We start from the raw sequence: 14491 nt of genomic DNA, 5'->3' as shown, positions 1-14491 counted from the left end.
GAAGAGTAAGATGCAAAGATGGATGGGGAGTCCTGGATGCCTGTAAACAGGAGGCCAGAGGCACAAACAGGGCCACCCTGTCTTTTTCTCTCTCTGCCTTATTTGGCCTTTGACTGGATCGGTGACAGCTTTTATACCATATTTTAGTCCTAAGAAGATAAGATGTGGCGTCAGAGAGCTGAAAGGCAAATAAGTACATGTACAAAGAGACAGATACACAAACACACAGACACACACTAAACCACCTTCAAGACATGTTTGCTAACTCCCAAGCACAAGGATGAACTGAATAATCAGGATCAAACTGAATAAGTAATTCTGTGTGTATGGAAGATAGGCAGTCACAGTGGATTAACCGAAGCAGATGGGAGTTTAGTGCTTTTGTCTTGATATCTCTTCTTCTAAAGTCTGGGGCGAAACTTTAATGAGCTGGCCTACATACTGCACGTATAGTAACAGAGACAAAAGTAACGACTTTGACAGAGAGAAAAAACCTTTTGTAGTTGCAGCCTAGTTTTACTGTCCCATAATGTCAATGTAAGCTGCCAATCACAGTTTTAGGAAGTGTCCATCGTCTCTGTCGTGAGGGACAACAGATGACTTTTTAAAACTTACTTTAAAATATACTTGAACTCTCTTTTTTTGATCTCATGGGCATCTTTTTGTCCTCAGACCTTGTTTAAGTGATACTTGCTTTTAGTACAGACTTCTTTCTTCTGTGAAACACAAAAGATGTTAAGCAGAATGTTAGCCTCAGTCACCATTTACTATCACGGCATCATTCCATACAATGAAAGCAAATGTGGACTGAGGCTAACATTCTGCCAAGCATCTCCTTTTGTGTTCCACAGAGAAATAAAATAATACAGGTTTGGAACAACATGAGGGTAAATTAATGATAACAGAATTTTCATTTTTGGGTGAACTATCCCTTTAATGATTAATAATGATTAATAATTAGTCTCTATCCCTCTTTTGCTTGCTCTACCTCTTTGTCTCTCTCTTTCTTTCACTGTTTTTGTCTCTCTTTCTCTCCCTCTCTTGCCTGTGTAGTGACCAGTGTTTTCGTTCACACTGTCTGCTACATCTGCTCTGTCTCCAGCCTCTATATGGCACCAACCTAGACACATACACACAAACATGGTCCATATATCATATACAAACCCTGCTATCCTGCTATGATGCTGACCAATCAATCAACAAGAAAAAACACTTTAAAATAAAAACACTTACCTATCTGTTGTTGGTCTTATAGGTGGAGGAGCCCCAGGAAGTAGAGGAAAACCTGAAAAGGCAGGCATAAACAGATATAATGTGCATAATGATACTGTGTAATCAAAACTATCAAAATCAGAATCATAGCACTATCACTTCCTCTATTGTTTAAAGGGATAGTTCACCCAAAAATGAAAATTCTCTCATAATTTACTCACCCTAATGCCATCCCAGATGTATATGAATTTATTTCTTCTGCAGAACACAAAAGACGATTTTTAGAAGAATATTGCAGCTCTGTTGGTCCATACAATGCAAGTGAATGGTGACCAGAACTTTGAAGGCCCAGAAGACAGTATAAAAGTAATCCATACGACTCCAGTGGATTAATTAATGTCTTCTGAAGCAATACGATAGGTGTGGGTGAGAAACTGATCAATATTTAAGTCCTTTTTTTAACTGTAAATCTACACTTTCACTTGTACATTCTGGTGTGGAAGTGACTTTCACTTTCACATTCAGCCACCTACTGGTTTAATTAATAGTAGTGAGATGAATAGTAAAAAAGGACTTGAATATTGATCTGTTTCTCACCCACACCTATCATGTTGCTTCAGAAGATGTTGATTTATTCACTGGATTTTATGGATTACTTTTATGCCTTCTTTTTGTAATTTTTGGACCTTCTGAGTCCTGGTCACCATTCACTTACATTGTATGGACCTACAGAACTGAGATATTCTTCTAAAAATCTTTGTTTGTGTTCTGCTGAAAAAAAAAAAAAAAAAAAAGAGGGATTGCATGAGGGTGAGTAAATAGAGCCTTTCCCACTGGCGGTACTAAAGCCTGTTTTAGGTACTTTTCCCTGGGACTAGTACTTTTCATTGCTTTCGCACCCAAAGAACTATAGTTCTTCAAAGCCATTTGAGGGGACATTTTTAGCTCCTACTCCGGGGTAGATACTTTTGGGTCGTATAGGACTGTGGGACTGTGGGATGTGCTGCAGCATATGATCGGACAAAACCCTGCATTGAGAAACGAGAGGAGCTCCACAGCTGCCATAGTAAACAAACTAGCTGCTAGCCTGCTACTGAGAGGATTGTGTTAATTTTACAATTCCCTTAACAGAAATAACATATAAACAAAGCATCCGAAGAGAATCGCCTGTTTCACATGTGTATGTGTGTGTGACTTCATCAGGAAATACGCTTTGAGTTTTCATCGCATCTGTACTGTGTGACTTTACAGAAAATAAAGTGAATTCTGGATTACTACATTGACTTTTTCCTGGGATGATGGACATGAATAATCCGATGTTTATCTAGAGTGGGTAACTGAACTTTATTAAACACTAAACTGTCATTAAATCTAGTTTACATGAAGGAAGTATTACATGCCTGTTACTGCGTGGTTGACTTGCATCAAGACATCTTTTTTTTAAGTCAATGAGTGATTATTTCAGTACAGTAATTAGTGTTGAGTCAAAAAAGTTATTGTAAAAGATTGTGTTGATAAATAAGTCTATAGTGCATTTTCAACATGTTGTTCACTGAGTTCTGTGTGCGCAGCATGGTTAAAGAGCGGAGCCCCGCATGCGTGGCTCAGGCGCCCTGTTTAAACTGAAGACACAGGCTATGTCTGAAAACTGGAAAATGCTGCCTTTGGAGGTTGTATAAGGATGGATGAAGGTAGGATGAATTAAGGTGCTTTTAAAACTATTCAGAGAGTTCCATTCAACCAAATGCACTGTTATTTAAACCATTAACTGATAAAGCAGCTGCCTACATTTTCCGATGCAGCCAAAGTTTGTATATAACAGCCCTAAACAAACAAAAGTGTAGCACCAATCCTGGCGTCCTCTGTCTGTGTTGTTGATTTTGTTGTTGTTATTGTTGCTATTGAAACGCTCATGCAAATAACGTCAGAATAAAAATGGCCGATACTAGATGACATCACTACGATGGCACTTTATGAATGCCAATGCAACAGGGGTAATGTCTCCTCAGTGTTCCGTTCCTTGTAAGAGTTCTCATCTAGAAAGTTACTAAGAGAAAAGCACCTGGACTGTAGGTGGGAAATGGCCTATTGATAAGATAATTTTTATTTTTGGGGGAACAATCCCTTTAACTATGGCCCTGTGCCTATGGCTGAATCACAGCTATGCTGATATTTGGTACAACAGCACTCTTGCTTGTGTGATATTGTGTACATCAGTCACATGCAAGGCAGTAACAAGGATAAAACATTTTTTACTGTCATTACAACAATGTGGGTTTGTGTTTGGGGGGGGGGGGGGCTTTTCATTCATATGAATTAATTTATTCTAGCATGTGTGTTTGTGTCTATGGTGAGATGTCTTGACTTCAAATGACTCAACACTGTTTATGGCTGAACTGAACAAACCCAGTGGCGTCCAACTTTTACTGCCCTTGCTAACTGAGATGTTCCCCCCTTAAAAATATTTGTGGAACAAATGGGCCTTCACAGCAAACCAGAAAACACACTCTCCCTCGCACTGAAGACACACTTATCTGCTTTGATCGCACTCAGCAACAGACACACAAAATTTAGTGCACATCTGGGCACCATCCCCCTTTTGCTTTTCTACAGACCCCTGATGGGAACCAGCTCCAAAGGAAAGCTTTCAACAACAACAAAAATGACGGAAAAAAGGCTGAAAGAATAACAGTCATTTGAGAAACACAGAAATCATGCAGCTCTGGTTAACACAGAACGAGGCAGAGTTGCGACGTCCCCTCCAACACATGCATACGTGCACACAGAGCCTTGCAAATCATCTGTGTAGTCCTTGAAACTTCAGAATCTTCTAAGGAAGTATGTACTTTGCCCTAAATTACTCTTTTTATTTTTAAAGTCTGCCTGTGGATGCTATGCTAATTTATTTCAGAGATCTGTTACAAGCGCTAAACAATAGTAGTGAACTTTAATAAGATCACAATCTGCCTCTCAAACTACTGCACACAAAGAGATGCATCCACAAACACAGTTTCTGTGTCATCTGAGTTTATCAGTGTTCATTACTATGTACAGTATGTCTTTTTGTGTTAAGGTGACCATTTGTACTCTTTTTCCCAGACATGCCCATTTTTTCGTACCTTAAAAAAAAAAAAAAAAAGCGTAAAAGTTACATCTCTACAGTTAGGCCTATCACTCTGTGTATTTGATACTGCACATCAGTTTTCAGTTTAACCATCTTTACGAGTCCTAACCTGATTTTTCTGATGGAAGAGCTCTCTCTCTGCTCGCGCGCTGTATGTATGTGTGTGAGAGGGCCGGAAAAATCAATAACGCAACAATGTAAGTACACTTTTAAAAGTATGTTTCCCAACACTTGCTTCATCAGACTCTTGCAACACTTTGGTATTTTTAATAACTGAAACATTTTTAATAAATTATTTTTAATAAACTGAAATAACTGTTGACTATATAAAGTCGATATCAAATAAACAATGTATCAGGCAAATTAGAACTAATATGACCTGTGTCTCTATTCACATACTATCCATACTAAATATTATGTAACATGCACAAAACATCAGCCAAAAAATTCTTCAGTGAAGTACACTTTGGAACAGCAAGAGGACAGAAAAGTGTGAAGTGTAGTGGTGTTGCAATGATTTTTTTATGGCACCTTATCATGCTGATGTATTAAAGGGATAGTTCACTCAAATGTTAAAATTCTCTCATCATTTACTCACCCTCATGCCATGCCAGATGTGTTTGGCTTTCTTTCTCCAGCGGAACACACACAAAGATTTTTAGAAGAATATCTCAGCTCTGTGGGTCCATACAATGCAAGTGAATGGTGATCAGACCTTTGTAGCTCCAAAAATCACATAAAAGAAACATAAAAGTAATGCATATGACTCCAGTGTTTAAATTCATATCTTCAGAAGAAATATAATAGGTGTGGGATTTGGAGCACCCCCACTCCCCGGTCCATAGTGTCCTCTTTTTGGACAACCACAATATGGTCACCCTATTTTGTGTGTGCATGGAAACTAGTCTTGTTTGATATGTTTGTGGCTGTATACTTGGCAGGCTATGAGAAGACTAATGAATTGAGGGCTAAATGCACAAGTGTGCTTGTGTATGTCTTCTATAGTTGTTATCTCCATCTTTTCTTTTTCAAAAAAAGAGGTTGGGAATTGTTTCATTTCGGGAGGATAGAGCTTTTACTGAAAAGATATATCATGTAAGTTTACAACCATTAATGTCCTCTAAAATAATCAAAAAGTGGATTACTGGACCCTTTTTGTACAAAAAATATTTAGACTATCAGTACAAAAATGTAAAGTACAAATTTAAAAGAGTGATCCATAATTATTATTTTTTTTAATGATGACTGGAACGAGAGAAAAAAAGCCTTCTCTTTTTTTCTATCAAAACATTCCTTTCCTAACAACTGTCTCTCTCTCCATCTCTCTCAACAGCTGGGTCATTCAGCACATTTCCAGTGTCACAATTCTGCTGGCATAGCATTTTTTCTTTCTTCCCACCCTGAGCTATTTTTAGCTGCACACAGCACATTAGCAACACAAAAGGAACAGCATGGCCGTAACGGGACTGCGATATCCGCAGGGGGAGAGAGCCAGAAAGAGAGGTCTATAACTTAAAGACCAAAAGGTGGAGTTCTATAATAAAATGAAAATGGCTGGTTTTGAATTAAAGGCTAAACTTCAAAGACTGGGCCTTTCCGGGAAGTTTGAAATTTTGACTGTATTAAAAGGATGAGAGGGTCCTGAAAATGGGGTGGAGGGTGAGTGAGTCTATCTATGAGAGGTCTGAGCATGCCAGAGGAGGGGTGGCAGGATTTGGCAGAAGGAGATTTCTGATAAGGCTTTGAAGAAGAAGAGCAGCAGAGTTAAGAGATTTCAGCTATGGACTTCCTGTTTAAAGTGTGGCTGAGGAGCATCTGATCAGGAAGTTGGAGGAGCAGACAGCCAGCAAGCCTGTGCCGCAGAGAAAAACCTGGAGAGAATCACACACACCTGGATTCAGATGCTCCTGCTCAAGCACATGTGCTGTCAAACTCCCACAGAGACACATGCACACTCAGTATTTACTTGTTGTCAAATGAAACATACACAGCTGGTTTAGCACCTGAACTCTCACCTTGAACCTTCACATAGAGTCACCTAGGATGTGTCACAAAACCGTGTGAGGCACCTACCTAAACAGCATTTTTGGACATCACAGGGCATTTCAAATGTACTTATGATGCTTCAAAATGCTAATTAGGTAAGGTCACTAAGTTTTATGAAACAGTCTTAGAGTGCTTTATATGTAACACTAACACAAACAAAAACTCAAACACTAGAGATGTTCCAAGTTCAAGTCAAGTAGGTGTGGGTGAGAAACAGATCAATATTTAAATCATTTTTTATCATAAATTCTCCTCCCTGCCCAGTAGAGGCAATATGCATGAAGAATGTGAATCACCAAAAACAGAAAAAGGAGAAAGTGAAAGTGAAGGAAAAAGGACTTGTATATTAATCTGTCTTTCACCCACAACTATCATATAATTTCAGAAGATATGGATTTAACCACCAGAGTCATCTGGAGTACTTTTATGTTGCCCTTATGTGGATTTTGGAGCTTCAAAATTTTAGGGCCCATTCACTTGCATTATATGGACCTCCAGAGCTGAGATATTCTTCTAAAAATCCTCATTTGTGTTCAGCAGATGAAACAAAGTCATACACATCTGGGATGGCATGAGGGTGAGTAAATTATGAGTGAATTTTCATTTTTGGGTGAACAAACCCTTTATGATACCTACCTTTTGGAGCAGCCTTCGCATCGGGAGCGCACCTATAGTGTCTTAAAATACTGCCTCCGAAGGACACTCACTAGGTTTTGGAACAGACTCTTTCATTTGGAGTACAAATCAAGTCTCAAGGCATTTGCTGAAAAGTATAAGAGGCCGTTCAAATGAAGGCATTCCTGCGCTAAACAAAGCTAGATGCAGCAAAACGAATACAACAGAATTCAGGAGTCTAAAACTTGATTTTAAAAGTTGACGTACAACGTGGTGCTCCTGTGTGAGACACTGAAAAAAAATCAGTGAGATGTGGCGCAGCAGTCAAAGACGTCCATATAGCGCATGTTAAATAAATAAATAAATAAAGCATAGATCGGAGCAAAAACATGCTCAGTGTCAAATTAGTACAGTCTCAAGTCACAGGATAACAGATGTGTGTGCTGATTCAGTGCAGTTTGCTACAGTATAACTTCCAAAAATAACCTTTATGCTTCAAGTGGACCAATAGCACATTTGTCAAACAGGAGATTAAGGTTTTCTTCAACCAACGGACCATGACAAAACAGCAGGTTGCGCAACATGGGTGTGAATCGATCACGTCCTGGTTACACGTCACCATGGCAACCACAGATTCCCTACGGATGGCCATATGTACAGTGCAGTGCAATGAAAACACATCAATATAACCTTTGACCTCCCTTGGACTCTTTGAAAGTGTACTGCTCTAAGGTCCAGCAAGGTCCAGCTTTATCGACCACATGGAACACAAACTTCTCCATGAAATAAATTCACAAAAGCTCTTATATTATTTGTACATTATACATGTGTGTAAAATGTATTACAATACTAAAATAATAAACAAATATTCAGAAATAGCATGAAAATGTGACTTATGTGATTTATCTGTTAATACTATGAAGGTTATAAGATTAATCTGATATGCATTTAATACACTGGTTACTTATTAAATTACAAATCTGTGACCATGCTTTTGTCTATTGTGTGCTGGGTGTTTTTGGAATTATTCTAATTGAGAGTTTTGCTCAAGGACAAGCTGAAGAAAAACCCACAATGTTGTAGCATGTACACGCTTATACGTCACTACAGAGCACGGGCCAGCCGCTTTTCTGCTGACATAGTGAGTGTGAATGAAGATTGTTGCAATCACTTACCAGGTGGTGGTATGAGGGGGGGTGGAGGGAAAGGTGGAGGTGGAATATTTGAAGGAAAAAAGGGCGACAGCTTTGGCGAGGATAACTCTGTGTCCGAAGAATGCTCCGAAACAACCTAAAATATATCAAATCATGTTGTGTCCATAATCCACACACTGCCAAAAATTATTTTCATACTAATCTTTTAATAATAATAAAAAAAAAAATATATATATATATATATATATATATATATATATATATATATATATATATATATATATATATATATATATATAATTCTGTCAATCATCCACATCTTCCTCTCAAAGGAGATGATAGGCCAAATGTTCAGTCACAGTCACCCCTCAGTTTCTTTGACCACGTTTACATGCACTTAAGAAAATGTTTTATTCCAGGGTTTTTGCAGAAAATGGTGTTCTGAAAGGACATTTAAACAGGAACGCCATTTCCTTACGCCATTTAAGGGATTAAGAGAAAGTGGTTTAACACACCTGGGTTTCCCCCGGAGAATGCAGCTTATTGTGGCCATGTAAATGCATAATGTGGCATTGTAACAAATGTGGTGTTGTTACAAGTTTTTGAGATGTGCGCATGTGCGTGAACAGACCGGATAACAAACGTCATAGGATGGAGCCCAACAGCAAGTCAACACAGTAGAAAGAATTCAAGATTTTTAGGAGTACAGTAGGAAAAGCACATACACTATAAACTATCCCCATTTATACACACCAATGTAAAATATCGACTGTCCCTCATGTTCGCGTATATGCGCTTGTACTTTGGGGGAATCCCAAAGTTTTACATAAGAGGGAAGCCCCACTATTGCAGCGCAATGCCCCTACAAGTCCTGATAGCAATGACAGCAACAACTCTGGAATTTCTGTAAATGAACCGAAGCAATGGAGAATAAAATAGCGAAGTCTTCCTCGAATGCCATGTTTGTTATTTACACAAGCGTCGCAGGGAGATTACATTTCTGTGGAGAAAGCTGCTTAATGACCGAGCCACATGTATACGGGAGTAAAGAGAAAGCCGCTAACACAGCTCATGAAAATGCATACACCGATTTCGAGCCATAAGCAGCTTTCTCGCAATAAACGGCTTTCTGGTGTCTATGTAAACATGGTCACTGTATGGAACAAAGATGCAATGAAAGTGTATGGTGACTGTACTTGCAAAAATTGGGAGTTTATTGCAAATTTGCCTCAAACTTGCTGCAAATTCACCAAACTATAAAATGTATTTTTTTAGCAAAATTTTCCAAATAGTTACCCGAGTTTATTTTTCTTGATACACTGGCAAATATAATAAAAAATAATAATCAGGATACATTCTCTGAAAACATATGATATAACATAATATAATACAATACAATATGATTAGATATAATATAATATATAATTCTCTCATTATATTATGCAAATTTGCTTCTCAAGTAAATGTGTCTTGTTTTAAAGATGTTTAGATATTTTTACTGGAAAACAAGACAAAAAACACTTCATGACACACAAAATGATTTTATGCAGTGCACAGAACACACCTGGATGTTATTTTCATCTGCACTGTGACGTCTTCTGCCTTCCACTCGACTGATGGTCCCTGTCTGTCCTTCGATAACATTGATCGAACCGCTTGACTTGCTGCACAGACACATACACATCAGAGCTGAATCATTACCATGTCGAGTCCATATGTGTGAGCAAAGAGGATGATATGTGCTTTGCACACTAAGACATTTCACTGCCAGCCATTTAATGAACACAGAAACTATACTGGTCCTTTAGCATTATATGACACTTGGCACACACACAAACATATGCAACCTCAGTCGACACCATTTTCCTGCTGATCTGGGAAATCTCCTCTCATGTGTGCAACACAAATATTTTTAGCTCATGTACACGCAGCAGTTACACATTTACATGAATGTGTGCCATGCTAGTCGTCACCATTCATAAATGTTCAAGTCCCCTGAAACAAGGCTTCAAACACATACACTTAAACAGTCACGCACAAATGAGCAAGGCAATAACCTATTTCAGTCACAAAAAAATCATCAAATAAAAGAGAGTGCATTACTACTGCAAAAAAACAAGCGTTAGCAACACGGTCAGCCTGTCTGTCTATCTCTTGCTCTCTCACTTCCTCTGTCCTGTTGTTGAAGTTTGGGAGGGCATTAAAGCTAGAAGTTGACACACTTCCAGTGTTTCACCTACTTTTAGCAGACACAACATCAAATTTAAATGACTTTCCCCATCCACTCTCTTAACCCCATGGGCTGAACTCATACTAAACACACACACACACACAGAATAAGTGCTACCCTCTTATGATTTTATGATGAAAAGGAACAGATAAAAAATGTACACACCGCAGCCCTGGGGCCGGATTCATGAAAATGTTCTTACGAAAAAAATTACCAAAGTTCTTAGGATAAATGATAAGAAGTTCGTAAGAACGTTCCTAAGTGCAATTCTTGAAAAATTCACAAGTTCTCAAATATTTTCTTAAGAACATCTTAATTTTATTCTTAATAAAAAGACAGGCTTTGACATTGTCTGATCAGCCTGCTAATGGGCTTGCCTTGTCTAATAGCCTACAACAAATTCAATACTTCAACACTGGTAAATTGTAACGATAAATGTATCTATTAACTTTCTTCTTTTTCTTTTTTTTAAGTACCTCACAATTTTTTGAATGTAAAGTGCATGAGATGCGTTAGTTTAAGGACATTAACTGTCAAAGGAGAATTTACTTGCTGCTAACCATTTGATAACCTTCAATTTGAAATGGAAGAAAAGAAAAGAAACAAAAACTTCAGACAAGAGCTGAGGAAATTACTGTAAGGAAAAAGTTCTCCTTGGGAAGCTTGATAATAATATCACTTCGGAAAGTACGAGGCGGGTAAATGGGAAAGGGTGGCGGAGGCTGTATCCGCTGTGCCCGACTCTGATAGGAATGTGGATGGGACATGAAAAAGAAAGTCTCAGTTTTCTAATGTTATAATTATTATGTTTCTATGAACTCTAAGTCATGCTGGGGGTTCCCCGAACTGAGGCAAAGGAGGGAGGAGTGTGATGAGGAGGAGGGTGGGGCCCGGCCCCCAATTGGGCTAATCAGCCGAGAATAGAGATAAGTGTAGCAGAACATGGCAGTTCGAGAGAGAGAGAGCCACACACAGCTGCAGTGTGTGCGTTTATGTTTTGTGTCTTTTTGTTGAAATTAAATATTATTTTGACGGTTCAGCCAGTTCCCGCCACCTTTCCCAACCTTAACCTTGTTACAGACATCTGAGCAAAAAAAAAATTCTCTTGATTCTGAGATAACCTTGGAGGAGATTGGCAAGGTAATTAAGGCCTTGCCTACACTTTTTTGTCTCCACTTTTGCTAGAAGTTTATACGGAATCAATAAAGAATGGAACGCTTCCGCCAACCATGACACAAGCCCGGATCAGTCCGATTCATAAAAGGACAAAGATCCAAGCGAGTGTAAGAGTTACCGTCCAATTTCCCTTATCCAGCAACACGTTCAAATATTCTCAAAAATTTTGGCTAACCGATTAAGTAAAGTTATGACATCTCTTATACATATAGATCAGGTGGGGTTTATTCGGGGCCGCTGCTCTTCTGATAACATTAGTCGTTTCATCAATATCATGTGGTCAGTGGTGAATTATCAGACTCCAGTCGCTTTGACGCCGAAAAGGCGTTTGAAATGGTAGAATGGGATTATCTTTTTAAGATTTTGGAAATGAATGGGTTCGGGAATACTTTTATTGGATGGATTAATGGATTAATTTCAGATTATTTTACTCTGGATAGGGGCACCGGCAGGGTTGCCCTCTTTCCCTATTATTGTTCTGTCTTGCCCTGGAACCATTAGCAGCCGTGATAAGAAAGGAGGATGATTTTCCAGGGGTGGTGGCAGGAGGTGTGGCACATATGCTTTTGCTTTACGCAGTTGATATTTTATTATTTGTCTCTGACCCTACTAGATCTGTGCCTTGCCTCCACGCCCAGTAACGGCTTTTCAGCGGGGCGCCTTCCAGTGGCCCAAACAGGGCATTATGTATTTGGGTATTTTTTATTTCCTGTAAATTTGTGCGATTTAGTTAAGAGTTAATTTTGACCCTTTAATAAAAAGACTATCGAGCGATGTGGGCAGGTGGGCTTCATTACATTTATCTATGATTGGGAAGGTTAATATTATTAAAATGAATTGTATTCCAAAATACCTGCTACAATCTCTCCCTATAGATGTCCCCCTCTCTTATTTCAAGCAATTTGATAGCATAATAAAGTCCTTCATTTGGAATGGTAAACATCCCAGATTACATTTCAGTAAGTTGCATAGGCCGATTGACAAAGATGGGCTAAGCCTACTCTATCAAAGAGGCCTTTCTATCAAACTAATCAGAGAAGTTACACCCTGTTATCTCACATTTGCACTTGGTATGGACAAAAGTGTCCAGAGTGTTTAATTCAGACATTTATTTAAATGTAGCCTCAAGCATATGTCTGAACCCAAAATTATGTATTAATAACTCACCTTTCTGCTGGACAGAGTGGATTGAGAGGGAGGTTAATATGCTCGGTGACCTATATGAGAGTGGAGTGTTGAGATCCTTTGAAAATATGGTTCAACATTTTGGGATTCCCATATCTCAGTTCTTTAGGTATTTACAGCTGCGCCACCTGCTCTGTATTGTTTTTGGGAGTAGCATACACCGCTCTAAAGAGGCAGATACTCTGAGAGTGGTGATTACTGCTTTTGGAAAAGGCCATGAGGCATGAGTGTATTACTCCCTGCTAATTCATAGTCTGGGGGACAGAGCTTCAGCTTCTCTCAAAAGATTATGGGAGAAAGATTTATACTTGGTATTGGAGGAGGGAGTGAGAATTCTAAAAAACATAAAGTCTGCATCTAGAGATGCAAGGGTGTATCTTATGCAATTTAAGATTTTACATTGATTCTATTGGACCCCCTCTAGATTGTATAGGCTTGGTCTGAAAGACACACCCACCTGCTGGTGATGCCAATCAGAAGATGGGGACACAACCCATGTTTTTTTGGTGGTGTGTTAAGATCCAAGAATTTTGGTTGAGGGTTCAGAGTTTTATGTTTGACGTATTGGGCACTCAAATTTCATTTTGCCCCAGACTCTGTATTTTAGGCGATGGGGCGGTCATTAATATAGGGGATAAATATGTAAAAAAATTGGGTGCTAGCCAGTGTTATGATCGGCAGACAGATTGTTTTAAGGGGATGGAAGTCGGCTGGAGTGTCCTCATTTCAAGAGTGGTGCATAGAGATGGGGAGGGTGGCGGCCTTCGAGGAAATGTCATGTAGAAGGCTGGGAAACTTAGATTTATTTGATAGGAAATGGGGCAGCTATTTGGCCTCTTGGAAGCTCAGGGAGGGGCAGTGGAGAGAGAAGTATAGTTTTAAATGTGTGTGATTATTTATTTATATATATATTTTTTTGTGTGTATACTCATGTGTGACCACAGGGATGTTTGTTGAGGGTCAGGGTGGGGTTGGAGATTGGGAGAGGTAATAGTGGGGGGTTAAATGTTGATTCTGTGAATATACAGTATGTTTTGCTTTTCTTTGTCAATTTTGTGAATCAATAAAAAGTGTTAATCAGAAAAAAAAAAATGTCTTGGTCTAAAATAATATTTCTACGTAAACAGCCCACTGCGACTTCAGACTCAACATGAAAAACCCAGTAAATTCATAAAACATCTTACCTTTTAGGATTTAAGAAAACTGTGAAGTTATCCTAACTTTAAGATGTTATTTACGACGAATTTTAAGAAAAATATTTTTGAGAATTTGAATGCTTTTGAATTTGAAATAAAGAACTTTCTTAAGAAGTTTATTCAGGAATACAAAATATTCTTAACTTTTTTCTTAAGTTATCAATTAAGAAGGGGCCTGGGTAGTTCAGCGAGTAAAGACGCTGACTACCACCTCTGGAGTTTGCGAGTTCGAATCCCAGGGTGTGCTGAATGACTCCAGCCAGGTCTCCTAAGCAACCAAATTGGCCTGGTTGCTAGGGAGGGTAAAGTCACATGGGGTAACCTCCTAGTGGTCGCTATAATGTGGTTCGCTCTTGGTGGGGCGCGTTGTGAGTTGAGTGTGGATGCCGCAGTGGAGGCGTGAAGCCTCCACACACACTTTGTCTCCGCCATAATGCGCTCAACAAGCCACGTGATAAGATGCGTGGGTTGATGGTCTCAGACACAGAGGCAACTGAGGTTCATCCTCCACCACCCGGATTGAGGCGAGTCACTATGCCACCACAAGGACTTA

General features: G+C 39.0%; 1 protein-coding gene across 3 annotated transcripts in view; it reads right to left on the bottom strand.

Moving 5' to 3' along the window:
* The window catches only part of LOC127416224 (pre-mRNA 3'-end-processing factor FIP1-like), a 53941-nt gene that overhangs the window by 24790 nt on the left and 14660 nt on the right, over positions 1-14491 (bottom strand). For all 3 annotated transcript variants that reach the window (XM_051655454.1, XM_051655453.1, XM_051655455.1), the window contains exons 9-11: positions 9716-9815; positions 8173-8287; positions 1234-1285 (exon numbers count right to left, since the gene is read on the bottom strand). In XM_051655454.1, coding sequence (XP_051511414.1) covers positions 1234-1285; positions 8173-8287; positions 9716-9815 — 267 coding nt within the window. The remainder of the gene's footprint in view (positions 1-1233; positions 1286-8172; positions 8288-9715; positions 9816-14491) is intronic.

The sequence above is a fragment of the Myxocyprinus asiaticus genome, chromosome 25, assembly GCF_019703515.2.
Source record: "Myxocyprinus asiaticus isolate MX2 ecotype Aquarium Trade chromosome 25, UBuf_Myxa_2, whole genome shotgun sequence".
Taxonomy (NCBI): domain Eukaryota; kingdom Metazoa; phylum Chordata; class Actinopteri; order Cypriniformes; family Catostomidae; genus Myxocyprinus; species Myxocyprinus asiaticus.
The sequence above is the reverse complement of the archived record's forward strand: the minus strand, read 5'-3'. Positions and strand labels throughout refer to the sequence as shown.